The sequence below is a fragment of the Maylandia zebra genome, linkage group LG4, assembly GCF_041146795.1.
Source record: "Maylandia zebra isolate NMK-2024a linkage group LG4, Mzebra_GT3a, whole genome shotgun sequence".
Lineage (NCBI taxonomy): Eukaryota > Metazoa > Chordata > Actinopteri > Cichliformes > Cichlidae > Maylandia > Maylandia zebra.
In genome coordinates this window covers 35,077,181-35,091,544 of record NC_135170.1, presented here as the reverse complement: position 1 = coordinate 35,091,544, position 14,364 = coordinate 35,077,181, and the positions used below count along the sequence as shown (strand labels likewise).

The window sequence follows — 14,364 nt, the reverse complement described above, 5'->3', positions numbered from 1 at the left end:
TGGAAATAAGCAGAACGTTTCCTTTTTAAGACATCAGCGTCACTTCTAAGCCCATTCCTCACTCCAGTTCTTCACTTCCGCCTTTCCTAGTCATGCCGTCTGCAGCTGGTCGAGCCCAATCTTGTACATACAAACGCTCTGACAGCCTAATGCCTCCTCATCATCCCGCCGGCCTTGGCTTGCTTGGCTTTAATTAGTGACCTTTTTGGGCCGTGGAGCATGCTGGGATTGGAGTTTGAGGGGGGAATGACAGTAATCAGGCGGCTGAGTCGAACGCAGAGGCAGAGATGCGTCAAATACGCCCAGGGACGTACACAGAAACACCAAACTCCTTAAAAGACCGAACGCATGCCCGGCAATCTGAAACCAAACCCCTGCCCGGCTTCACTCTGAGGATATAACCACTGGTGTGTCATCAAAACAACCTATAATCATATAAATTAACCCTCAAACGGCCCTGAGTAAATCATTAGTCAGCCTTTCCAAAAATAAGACTACAAACTGCTTGTTTAATTAGGGTGTAATTATGCTGGATGAGCATCGTCCTCCTCTGTGTCCATTCATGCTTCAAGTCCCTGAAAATAGAGCTGGCACCCGTGAGGGACGCCTCTTTGCATCTACGGCACGTGCTCAGTTAAAAATGTTTCTGAAGGGGTAAATTTGGAAGGCAAAAATCCCTTTTCCACTTACTGCAATCTGCCACTTCAAAGCAGCCACTTGTTCATGTCCTTTCTGTCTTGAAATCTGTCGCCCATTCATTTGCTGACAAATGAATCACTATGTTAACATGAAAGGATATTTCAGACCTAAAATCATAGGTTAATACATGCAGACTACGAATAAATCTCGAGGTGCTCATACACGTGGAAATTTAGTCGCACTGACACCCGGAGCAGACTGCAAGCGATGGATCGCAGCACCGCAGCTGTCAGCTACATCGAGGTAGAGCACATTACTGAACGTGCAATTTACAGATTATCAAAGTGATCTGTTTATATCTTCATGCCAGCTTCAGACAAAGAGGGCGGGCAGCTTTCATCTTGATGCCACCTACACATCCATCCTTCAGATGGTCAAGAAGAAACGTCCTGTGTTTTGAGCCCTGAGTTTCGTATTTTTGGACATTTGCAAACGTATTAAAAACAAAGACATGCATCAACTTATCATGTTTTTCTTTATATCTTCATCATGTCACCATTTATACTCAGATGGCATAAACGGCTGTTCATAGACACCAAACAATAAACAATACTAAATACATATACTTCTTCACAAGCTACATGTTCATTATATAAACCAAAGCATGGATTACAGGCACTGTTACCGTCACCGCTTGATGAACAATCATTTCACAGATTTGCATGACAATACATCCCTGGTACCTTCACTGTAACTGATGTCATGTAAACAACAAAAACATTTTATCATCTTTGCCACATTAAAAATAAATAAATGCTTGTGAGACAGCTCACAATGTGAAAGCCGTCTGAAGTGAGGTTTATTCGCCCCGGGCAATTGTCAATCCTGGTATCCAGGGCAGCTTATACAGTAAGTTTCTTTCAGACTGAATAATATGTCTACATGCGCTACAATCATAGTAAGAGTAAGCATGTCTCCATTAATGTCGAGTAATCTCTGTAATCTGATTGTGTTAGTGTTTAGCATGTCTGATGTTTTGTGTCTTCCTGCATCTTTGTCGAGTCTTCGTCTGTGTCAGTTGTTCTGTTTAGGTTACTTCCTGTTTTATTTTGACAGTATAGTGTCTTTGATGAGTTTCAGCTGTTTCCTCCCTCCTGTTTCATGTGTTTCTCTGAGCCTCTCTGCTTCTTTGTGTCCATCTGTTTTATTCTTGGACTTTATAAACATAACAGATTGTTCAACCTCTGCTTCATCAAATCGATCTGGAGCCTGCGTTTGGGCTTTTCACCATTCATGACAGTAATGAGGATGACTATGATTCACTATTCTATTTATTTTATTCAGAGGTCCTCAGTTCGTCTTCATCCTCATCTGTTTTAGCTTCGTTCGCACAGTCACCTCCCTTTATTCTGATTGGCTCTCCCTCACAAAGAGAAGGTTTGAACAACATTGATGCAGCAGAAAATAAAACATTCCTTTAACCTACAATTTAAGGATTTTTATGACTTTTGTGTTTTTTGTTGTTGGTTATGTGAATAATATGAAACGCGTCTGTTGTTACCTGCACACACTGAGATGTGATCTTACCTTCTGCGGGGCAGTAGCGAGGAACTTTCTCGGGCATCAGCGTCCCCTCCTTGTGTTTGCAGTACACCTCTACTATCTGCTGCCGGCACTCCCGGCTCTTGGCTCTGGAAAGAGCTGAAATGGCTTCTTTACCGCTGATCTCACACTGCAGCTGCTCCTTCCTCACCTCCAGACCAGGCGGCAGCGGAGGAGAAGCCGGCTTCTTGGTCTGGTAGAACGGCGAATCCGGATTTGACCCCTGAGCCGGCGCTGCAACCGTTGGCAGCTTGGGGTGGGCTTTACGGGTGTGGGTGTGGTTGCGATTGTGGCCCGGCACTCTCGGTTGGATGGGAGGGTACTTGAGGACCTCGTTGGCAGATTTTCCCAGCATGCTTTGCGCTTGGCTCTTTTCTAGCTTACGTTTGGCATTTCCGACCGGCACTCGCTGGCTATGTGATCGGGCCCCCAGGTTGCTGTTGCTGTCGATGGTGTCAAAGTCTTTGGGGACCGAGTTCTCATTATTGTTGCTGTCCAGGCGGACTTTCTCTTTGGGGCGGTGCGAGTGGTAAACGTTCTGCAAGGAATGACAAATATAGTTCTTACATAAAGCAAAAATTAAATAAATTAAATCAAAGAAAACTCTTCTTTAACAGTTACAAAGACAGGCTGTGTATCCATTTACAATTATATGATGCATTTTTCAAGAAAAAAAATTTGCATCGTCATTTTGAATCCAAATACTAAAGTGAGGGACGTGGACCAGCTGCAAGGAAATAAATAACTTCCAGCTAAATCTGAAAGTGATGAGGCTAGAAAGGAAAGTTTGGACAGGACGGGAGCAAAGCTCAAGTCAGGAAGACATTTGAACCCTTTAGGCTCTCCCTGCTTCACATACATGTTAAATGTACGGAGCTCCACGTGTTACACACACGTGAGCTCGTTTATCTCCTTGGAATGAATCAAAGTGTTGTTCCTGCACATCACAATAAAACAGAGCAGAAGCAAAGACTCGTCCACACGCCGGGGTCCACAGCGCTACAATCAGAGCCTGGTGGGCGTCTGTGTTTCAGCAGCATCGCCACATGACCTCGATGAGTATTTTAATCCCACAGATCTCCCCCATATCTGTCTTTCCCAGGATAAAGAGTGCGCACACACACGCACACACACACACACACACACACATACACACTAAGCCCCAGCAGGAAGACAGTAATATCAGCTCTTGCCACCTGCTTCTCAGTCAACCTTTCATTATCTCATCTGTAATATCAGCTCAGAGGAAAGAGTGTGTGTGTGTGTGTGTGTGTGTGTGTGTGTGTGTGTGTGTGTGTGTTGCCGCAGTGAACATTTTCAGCTCTCCTGCCATTATTATAAGTGTGATATCCAGGAATAAAACCTCCAGAGTACAGCGAGAGATAGATTTCACACACACACACACACACACACCTTTTCCTTCTTGAAACATCTGACTGAGGTTTTTTCTTACCTCTGAAATATGTCGGTCTGGACCAAAGTCTCGAAATTCAACAGAAAACTGTGAAAAACGTCTAAACTTATTAACCTGCCAACAACAATTTACACGCAAACACAAAATAACCACAAAAAGATCTCAAAGACCCCCCCCCAAAAAAAAAAAATCCCAAACACAATGAAAACCAAACAGCCACAAACACAAAGCCATCTCAGAGACACAAAACAACCAAAGGAACAAAACCTCAAAGAAATGCAAAGTGACAACAACAGAAGGCCAAACGCACACAAATGAAATCAAAATGACCACAGAGAGGAAAAACTGTTACACAAAAACAAAACAAAGGGAAATGGACTGATTCTTATACAACGCTTCCTGACTCCACCTGAGCACTCAGCGATTTATACAACATCCCTCCTTCACCCATTCAAGTGCTTCCTGTCCAACATTCACACTCATGCATATTCTGATGGATGCATTGGAGAGCTGCTTGGAGTTACGCATCTTACCCAAGAACATTTGGCATGCAGACTGGAGCAGCCATAACCTTACAGACAAAAACATTATCAGAAAGAAACAAAAAAATGACCAAAGAAAAATGAGATGCCGACACACTCGGCTCAGAAACACTAACAAAATGACTCAAACTGACTACAAACATAAAAAAGCAGGACAGCAGGTAGAAAACTGGCGTATGATGATGATGATGATGTTTTTCCTAACAGCTCCTTCAGTGCAAACAAGAAGTCAGAGATTTGTAAATGAAATGTTTTTTGTAATGAGGCCGATTTGATGCAGTTTCAGGAGTTTTCCAAAATGTCCTCGAGTGTTTCAGGCTGTAATTCGCTCGACACAATAATACAAGTTTGTCTCTCCTTCACAGATCCACCTCCAAAGAAAAGCAGAGCGTTTTTTCCCAGAGGGCCGTGCTTTCCATGGAGACCGGCCACAGCTAAAATACCACCGCTTACCTACAAAGACATCATTCTTTACACTCACAGAGGGACTGAGTCACTGCTTTCTTGCTCGTGGTGCTCCTGTGTGAGTCACTTTGCTCTCAGCCGCTCTCCTTCTCAGCAGGTTCCTATTGAAGCCTTCAGACCTCCTGCTGCTCCGCGATAAAGGAGACACACAAGAGACAGGAGAGGCCGTTCCCTCGGGCGCCGGGGGCGAGGCAGGGAAAGGGTAGGAGGAAAGAGACCTGTTGCTCTGACATCTGTTGATTACGAGTTCACACTAATAAGGATAATCTGAGAATGCCTGGATCTGGTGTGGTGACAAGAATGTGCGGTGGTGTTTTCTGGGAATTCTCTGAAGTGAGAGCAGAACAGCCACTTCCACATGTGTGACTATCAGCGAAAAGCTGCTGTGCTCCTCATATTTATCTACATCTTGTAAAAGATCTTGAAGTGTTGACAAAAACGGCAAGAGTGCACAGACACCTGCTCCGAGATATGCACCAGTGAGCCACAACATTAGAAACGCCTGCCTCACAATAGCCACGTTTACATTAACACATTTAACTGGATTAAAAGCCTGACTGGTTATACAGGTCAGCAGTGGGATTGGTCTGTTACATCCACCAACGACATCAACACAACAGGAACACGATGTAGGTCCAAAAGTCACAAATGTGAGCGAAGGTTGTGGCACACCAAAGGTGACCATGCAAAGATAAATGCAGGCATTTGTTTACATCAGAACTTCTACTTCTTACTACAAAGTAGGGCTGCCACAAACGATTATTTTGATAGTCGACTAGTCACCGACTATTTTTGCGATTAGTCGACTAATCAGATCATCATCCATTGGACGTAAAACTACAGCTTATTGCACCAGCAGCATCTGCTCTTATATAACTATCATTAGCTTACAGCTTTAAGTGTTTAAGGTCTGTGCTAACTAAAAATAAAGACAAGATGATAGTTTATTAAATTTTAATGAAATTTACAGATTGTTTCGGTAAAGTTTAATAAACTCCTTGCTATCTAAAATATAACAGGACACTGGAGTATATTCTGGAGCATCTCACACTTCTGATAATCAGCTGTCTGCTTGACGTTTATTCAGCTGTGTAAAAACTATAACTTTAATCTCAGCCAAACCGATTTACTCAGGAACAAATACTGAAAAAAAAAGCCAAACAATAACATTTTTAAGTTATCTAAGTGACTCATATATCATGTTTAACCTGAGTAGCGAAAGACGGCGGTGGGTTTGAAAACGATTTGCCAGGAGTCCGGTGTTCTCACGGCTCTAGTGACCTAGCCCCCGGCTAGCTATCGAGCTAGTGGGTAACAGACGTCTCCGAAAACGTCGGAGCGCTTTTGAAAATATGTGGTGTCCTGATAAACTGAGCAGATATTTGAGGTTTACACAGCTACATTCTCCCTGAAAATATGTTAAACGTTTATTTTGTGACCCAGAAAGAATAATAAGAGTAAAGTTAAAACTAACTAGCTGCCGCCATTGTTGGAAACTAAGCTGGGCTGCGCTATGAATTCTGGGACACAGCTTCTTCTTCTTCTTCTTCGGGGTTTAACGGCAGTTGGCATCCTTGTACATGCAGTGCTGCCATCTTCTGTTTCAGTCCGTTATTACACTCTTAAATCCTGCTACTTATTCCTGCGTCTTTGGGATCTTACAAAGCTTCAAACGAGGCGTCGACTATTAAATCAGTCGTCGACGATTTTAATAGTCGATTAATCGTGGCAGCCCTACTACAAAGTTAGTCAATTCTCCACAGAATGATCATGGATACTAACGGACCTACAATTCACATCAAATGCCACCTTCACCCTTTATTATCACCCAGTAAAACACAATAAAGTCATGATTCAGTCTTATGAATGAGCCCACAGGTCTCTGTTACTGCTTTTACAGTTCGGACCAAAGTCTGCATTCGTCCACAGAAATGGACATTTTTCATATCAAATGGTTCTTTAATGATTCCAACTACCAAATATCCAGTACATGATGTCTCTAACGTCTGCTCAAATGGCCCCCACAGGCAGGGTAGAAAGAGGCTGTTGTTTTCTTGGCAGCAGTGATTTGGTGTGTTGTGACAGACAGAGCGAGAAAACACCTTCATATAACGCGATAAAGAGCCCTTTCACATGGCTGTAGGCTGCATCTGTACACAGCTCTGGTTATGCATTAATCAAGCTCCTGTGTAGGTGTGTTTACCCTCAGTATACCTGCGGGAAAATGCCGACTGGTGGGCAGTGAAAATCTTATAGGCTGCCTTATGTTGGTCATGTTTACAAATCCATGCATGAAGCAGGAAAGGTTGGCAAAGAGCTTCCGTGGTGCCTGAGATGTTTGAACTCACAGATGGTACGTTTCATAAGGCCTGTAGATTTCTATATGGCTCACAGCGAGAGCCGTTACGCAGACGTTTCTAGTTTTTCTACTGCATCTTCATGTCTTTTGTAATTAATGCATGCTGAATTCAAGCTGTGATCATTTCACTTCTGCATGAAAGTGGAGCCTAAACACAGAAGACATACGAAATGCTTTAAAGAAAATGATGAGCTACAAGCTCATGTGAACATCCTCGCGAGTAAAAAGAAAACATCAAAAGCTCAAAAACATTTAGTTAATTCCCAGCTTGTGGCGAATGCGTGTTTCTCCCAGGAACAGTTGTTTGCCAGATGGCTGCAGACGGGTCCCCAGGCCATGATTGCCACATTCACATGTTTCGGGGTCACATTTCTGCAAAACCTCAACGCACCAGTCAGGACACTGACTTCCCAACTTAGGAAGTGGGATTGTAGGAGTAGCATGTTATAGCTTGGTAATGGGATTATGATATCGAGTCTCCTACACCACCGCAGTTTGTTTTTGTTAACATGTTTAATCGAGTGTAAGAGCCAACCTCATCTTTTTGCAGCGAAACGTGACAATGAAAATAATCCGATTTAAGATCATGTTGTAGTTTACTTCATACAGTTTGAGCAACTTTGACACCAGACTGTCAGTTCTTCACTGTTAAACATTTGTGGGAATATTGTATGAATTACGTCTTGATGCATGTTCAATCATCCAGGTAAGTAAATCCCCAAAAGTTGATTCTGTTCATCTGGACGCGGCGCTGTCAGAGGGAGAAACGTTTCTCTCTGACGGCGCCGCGTCCAGATGTATGAATTAAAAATATTTTTCAGATTCGGCCAGTCTTAATACAACAGTTGGTGATTTTTCTGGGCCTGAATAAACAGATCTGAGTAATCAGACTACTATATTTGGCAATAAGTGCACTGTAGCTCAAAACACACACTGGCACTAAATACACAATAATATGGGAATAGTAAAATTATAATATTCATCATAGTTGGTGAATGTCACTATGACACTGAGTGACAGTTTTGGGTTTTTTAATTAGGAATGCTAATTTATTATCCATACAGGATGATCATTATCTCGTCTTTAAAAAGAAACTGAGTCTGCCAAAGCAAAAAAAAGAAGAAACAAACTGACAAAGAAGAGCATCACGTCCCAAAGGAGATGAATGGAGTAATCTGTCTAAATAGAGAGATTGAGAGACAAAGGAAAACCAGAGCCAGATGGACAGAAAGTAATCTAAATGGACTGTGATGAGGGTTAGGATGGTGCTGTGAAACCTGGCTGAAACCACCGCGGCACCAACAGGGCGCCCCAGGATTACAGCAGGGATTTACATCCATCAATGCCAGATTTACTGAGAATTATATCAAAGAAAATACAGAAAAACATAAAGCAGCTTCATGGTTCTGACAGCAGTCTACGCTGCTAAATCACATATACTGAATTAGATCTGGATCATCGCATCAATTTACAGCTGCTCTGCTGGTTTCAGGCACTGCTACCAGACTCTGCAGGTTTCTCCTTAAAATAAATGTATATATGCATCATTAACAGCATCAGAGAGACAGATCATCCCAATTAATTCTGCATCTGTAAGCACAAATATACAATCAGAGTCAAACAAATCATCTTCAATAACTAGGAGAGCCCTGCAACAGAGGGTCTGCAAACCTTAGATCAAACCTGATTGATCTCAAATCATTGTGCAAATGACCATAATCAACAAAAGTCCAACACCAGGCCCAAAAACAAAGCTGCAACGTCTACACCACAGAGTCAGGACCCAAGATTATAACATTTACTTTTTACCAAATCACTTTGAAATCAAGTCCAAAAGTTTTGCTCTGATCTCATCATCATGGTGTTGGAAAGCCCCCACCCAACCCTAAAACACAGCCCCAAATGTTTCACAATGAACCAAGTCCAGGAACAGAACCCTGATCTCAACATCATGGAACCACTGATGATCCAAAAACAGCCCCCGAGCCAACGACCCTGTCAAGACGTCCAAAAATAGAGACACGTCAGCATCAATGAGTCAGGGACCAAGACCAAAACCAGTCCACGATCAAGATTCAATATCTGTCACCAAGTCCAAAAACAGAGCCCTTATCTCAACATCATGATGTTTAAAAAAAACTTAAAACAACGCTAGAATATTTACGTAATGACATCATGACCCAAACTCAAACTCAGTTTGAACCAAGTCCAAAAACAGAGCCGATGTCGAGTTCTGCCTGAGCCTTAATAAGCCTCATTACACCATCAAGCATGACGTACGGCAGATAAACGTACAGAGCTCCCGTCTCACTTTGTATCTGTTAAGAACAACTTATTGGTTTCATTCTGGGGCCATCACAGGTTTACAGCTGGTTTAAAGGATATCTGAGACTCCTGAGCGCCACACGTTCATCTTCATGACAATCAGCCGCACACATCAGAGAGGCAGACTGACAGATTGCTAAGCTGAAACCTTACTGTCCTCACTCTCCTTTTTTAAACAATGTTCGGTGCAGAGATACAAGCGAGGACACACAGACACACAAACACAGCATTTAGGGATTATTGTACAATCTAAACTAGATTAGAAAGTATAAATCCCATCAGAGAAACGTGATCCAAAGAAATCCTCTAATCTGATCTGACCTGGCTGTTAGTGTGTGTATCGGCTCTGACACGCACAGTGTGGTCAGCACTGTACACGTGTGCGCACAGACGGCTTCACGGGGCTTTCTCAGGGTTCACGTTTGATTTAAGAGTTCAGGTTAGAATCAGGATTAGGCTGCGGTCAGCAACCTGGGAAAGCTTTATGTCAAAGTCCTCACGAAGACACAGCTGCAGATTTAAATACCAGCAGTGTTCAGCTTTCCAGCAATGGCTGTGTGTGTGTGTGTGTGTGTGTGTGTGTGTGTGTGTGCGTCCAACACACTGCAGCCTCGTTTATAACATCCAGTCAAGTGTGTTCACTACAATCCTGAAAGGCGCCACAGTGACACGACTCCCGCATTCATCACACCTTTGAGGTGGAGGACCGCACTCATACACGACTGCTATGATTGTGTTTCACTGAAGCAGGTTTCCTCTGTTTCTGCACATGTCCAATAGAAATGTAACCAGGGTTAAGGGCAACTCGTCCCAGGTCTGATGGTTCCTAGCTATCTTCGTCTTGTTCCAACACCCAGCGGTTAATGTTATAGAAAAGTTAAAAAGCCAGAAAACATTCACCTTTAAAAAAATAAAAAATAAAAACTTTGAGGTTTGATGTCCAGGAAGACCCAAAATATTTAATGAAAACATTAAACATTCATGTAGCTGCCGTCCCCTCAGTTAGAACCTGTTAAATATTTAAATATATACATCACAAGACAAAGAAAGGTAAAGATTTTGAAACTGGCTCTTGGGCACATAAAAAAAACGGAAACAAGACTGAAACAGGACGAATGAGGCTGAACTCTCTTTTAAAAAGCTAAAGCAGCTCCTGTTTAACCTAATGGGACAAAAATTGAATAAATCATGATTGTGTTGTATTAAATAGCTCTTTAAACTACTGGTTGAGACAAGAAGGTCATCAGGAAAGTGTTTACTGAGCTCATAGATGAGGGTGAAGTAGGGTCATTTTCCCACAGACTTCTATACAACCCGAAATCTTTTTGAAACCAGAGTCACTGCCTCCTGCTGGCCATTGGAAAGAATGCAAGTTTAAGGCTTATCACCATTGCAGCGGTCCCCAGCCGCAGACCGTTTTAATGTCAGATAATATAAATGCACCAACAACACTGAGAGTAACATCCTCCTCTGCCCCTTAATGCTCTCTGGTCACTATGGTAACGAGTAAATATTTTTTTCAAAATAAGACACACAACTACAACACGGGAAACCAAGTAAACAATAAAAACCACAAATTTCACACCGAGCCTCAACTCTGGCCTGAACCGTCGCAGCCTGGTGGTTCTGCTCCACTCTGACAGGAAGTGCAGACGATAGAAAAGTAGATAACGCTGCATGTAAACATCGAGGTTTCTGAAGGCTGCCAACTATTTAAAATAGGACATTTCTGAGTAACGAAAGAATTAAATATACTTGTTTTATTTCTGTCTATAAGCACAGAAAGGCTGACGTGTCCAAGTCTGTGACAGACAGGTCGCAGGATCCTCCCAACTCACAGAGGAACGACTTGGATCAACAGCCACATTAATACAGGCTCAGCATTACAGTCATACCTCCAGTGCGATCAGAATATGAGATAAGTCCTGTGCCTTTCCAATCACCCCACCATCACCATCACAAACCGACTCCCACAGTGCTCTTCGGTGAATCGGCGCTATCAGTGTTCTCCCGAGAAGTCCAGACTGTGGCTGTTTGGACCCCGTAAACATTCTTGTTCTCTGACACGGATAACACGTCATGTATTTTCTAGAACAACACCAACATCTACTCTTAGTTATCAAACAGCTTTTAAGGAACGGGCCAACATGTTCTCACAAAGATAAACATAAAAGCACACACTCAGTGTTTCAGGGGGAGGAGGCTGTTTTCACTGAGTCCCAGCAAGTGATATTTTATTGGAAATGGGACACTGCTTCCTGCTAACACACACACACACACACACACACACACACACACACACACACACACACACTCTACATCCATGCCATTAAAACATGTGAGAACAGCTGGATCCCAACAGGTTTTTCTGAACATACAAACACAGGAATCTCAGCAGGATGATAGTGAGTACTGTGCTGTGCCTGAAATGAGCTGTGGAGCATTCACGTGGAGATGAAGATGGAAATCTAACTATGAATGTGAGAAGACAGAAAATTATTAAAATAGAGATTTTTGGTTTTTGCCTTTAAGGTAAAACTGCTTTAAAGTTTAGCTTTCGGGTCAAACTTAACTACAGGTTTGCTAAAGAAATTCTACACAAAGCCTCATTTGTAAAAGTGATTTTACAACTTAATGTCAGAGCAGACCGACTTCCATTAATAACACAAGGTTAAATCTGTTTTCCTAGTTTCTTAAGTGTCGCAACAATCCTTTAATTTTAGTAAGGAAACCTCCCAAAATCCAAGCTTAGAACATTTTCCTCTAAGAACTACTGATTCTGTGCAAAATTACATGACACTAAAATAGGTGTTAGAGCTTGAAATGAAACAGTTTATCAAAATATGATGAAAAAATTACACAAAGTTTTATTGTTGCAAGAATGGACGCCATCACCAAAGCTTTCACTTGATGAGCTGTGTCTTTGTCATAATTACCAAGTTTTACACACAAAACCAGTTTCCACCAATAAAAATTGTTAACTAATTTCCTCAAATGTGATTAAAATTTATGAGGGAAAGGGAGCTTAATTTGAGGACCCGTTTAATTTTAAAACCTCACACCCAAAAAGTTGCTTCAAGGAGTAAAAGTGTTCATTTTACCTCTAACTTAATATTAAATGTTATTGTTCCCTTTATAAACATATTTCATAAGCCGATATTACAGGGGAGCAACTTCTCTTAACCAAAACTGGCTTAATCATTTCCTAAATTCCTCAAGTGTCAGCACAATTCTTTAAATTTACCAAGGAAACCGCAAACACCTAAACCGAGGAGCATTTCAGGCCCAAACCTCATTCTGTGCAAAAACACCAAAGTACCAGAGATTTAAACGGGACTGCAGAATGAACAGATTCATAAAAACACGGTGACCTTTCACGCTGAAAGTAACACAAATGACGTTTAAAACGTGAGACGCTGCCAAACCAAACTCCAACAACAAAAACAGCCATTTGCACATTTTCTCGGTTGTCGACCCTTAAAATTAGATTTTTGAACAAGACTGGGGGCATTTCTTTTTAAATGTCTGCGTGATCTTTAATTCGGCATTGGTCTTACAATGAATAAAGCGCGTGGTCACCCGTAGTTTTCATTTCATTGTCACAGCAATCAGCTGTTATGAAGCGTTAATGGAAACTGTCTGAGGCTCACAGCTTAAAGTGATGAATTGATTACCTGGTGCTGATACGTTTTTCAACTGTAGCTACGAATGAGAAGGTGGCGCAGTTAACCTGCCACAGCCACCAATAATCGACACCTTAAATTGGCTGTTTTTTAAATTAAGTTTGGCCTACAGACCCATCTCCCTGACGAAAGCGGGCAAACTATTGACGGGAAAGCCAAAACAACAGGCAGCAGCTGCAGCATCTTCTCCGTGGCTGCCATGCGGCTTCCTTCGGCTCATTCCCCGAAAACACGCGTGTAAAAATCTGATTAAAGCGCCTCGTGAAGGGCACATCAGTCAAACCCACCGCCTGCAGCTGCTGCTGATCGGCCGCCTTCCCGACCAGCGGCGGCGGGTCGCCCCTCTTCTGCAGCCCCTTCCGCGGGTGCTCCATGTCGGCTTTGTTGAACCCCCCGGTCCGGTCCTCTCTCTTCTCCCGGCTCCTGGCGCCTCCGTCCCCACCGGTGGAGTCCAGGCTGCTGAAGTTCCACACGATGAGAGTCTGGACCAGCAGGACGGCCAGAGCAGCGACCAGCAGCAGCGCGGACCTGGAGCGCCGGGCCAGCCTGCGGGCGCACGGGTTACCGTTCATCTTCTCCTCCTCCCTCCCTCCGGGTCAGACTCAGACTGAGAGCTCCATCCGCTAAACGCCGACAGCGGGGTGTGAATGCTCCCCTCTGCGGCCAGAGAGCTGCTACTGGCTGGCAGAGAGCAGCAGGAGGAGGAGGGAATTTGGCACAGACTCGAAATGAGGAGAGAGTTTTGGAGGCGGTGAAGAGGACGCAGAGGCCCTCATGCGGCCATTTAACGTCAGTAGTTCAGAGAAAGTCTGAGATTCCCCGAATGCACCAGTGAACGACTCAGGAAATCCTTCCTGCCTGTGGATACATATCTGTACGACTCCCCCATCCAGTAGCTGCACCCTTCATCACATGCTGCAGTGAAGTTTTACAGTAAAATGTCTGTAATTTTCTGGATACGCAAATATCTTAATTATAAATATACATTGGAGCTGTTTCTTATATTTTGTAACGTTGTAATATATCGTATATACAGCCTGTTGCTGTTCTTATTGTCTTGGACCGACTGTAACCACATAATTTCCTCTGGGATTAATAAAATGTTCTGAATCTGATTGTGAAGCGACACCTCTGCAGGGCCGGAGCTGCATTTCTGTAGACAGGAGCAGAAAGCCGTTGTTGCCCCCCCCCCCCCCATGAAACCACACACTGCAAAATTATAAACTGATATTTTTATTACTTTTCGAGGAAAAATACCAACAACTTTGCCTGAATTGTAATGCTGTGTGATACCAAATAAATAAAGGGAGCTTTATAGAGGAGAGCAGTGTTTCA

At 43.0% G+C, this 14,364-nt stretch overlaps 1 protein-coding gene across 1 annotated transcript in view; it reads right to left on the bottom strand.

Moving 5' to 3' along the window:
* LOC112429974 (xylosyltransferase 1) overlaps positions 1–13,910 on the bottom strand; it is a 39,793-nt gene extending 25,883 nt beyond the window's left edge. Inside the window, exons 1-2 of the mRNA XM_024802265.2 lie at positions 13,317–13,910; positions 2,227–2,779 (exon numbers count right to left, since the gene is read on the bottom strand). Of these exons, the coding sequence (XP_024658033.1) occupies positions 2,227–2,779; positions 13,317–13,601 (838 nt within the window). The 5' untranslated portion in view covers positions 13,602–13,910. The remainder of the gene's footprint in view (positions 1–2,226; positions 2,780–13,316) is intronic.
* Between the last annotated feature and the right edge of the window lie 454 nt (positions 13,911–14,364).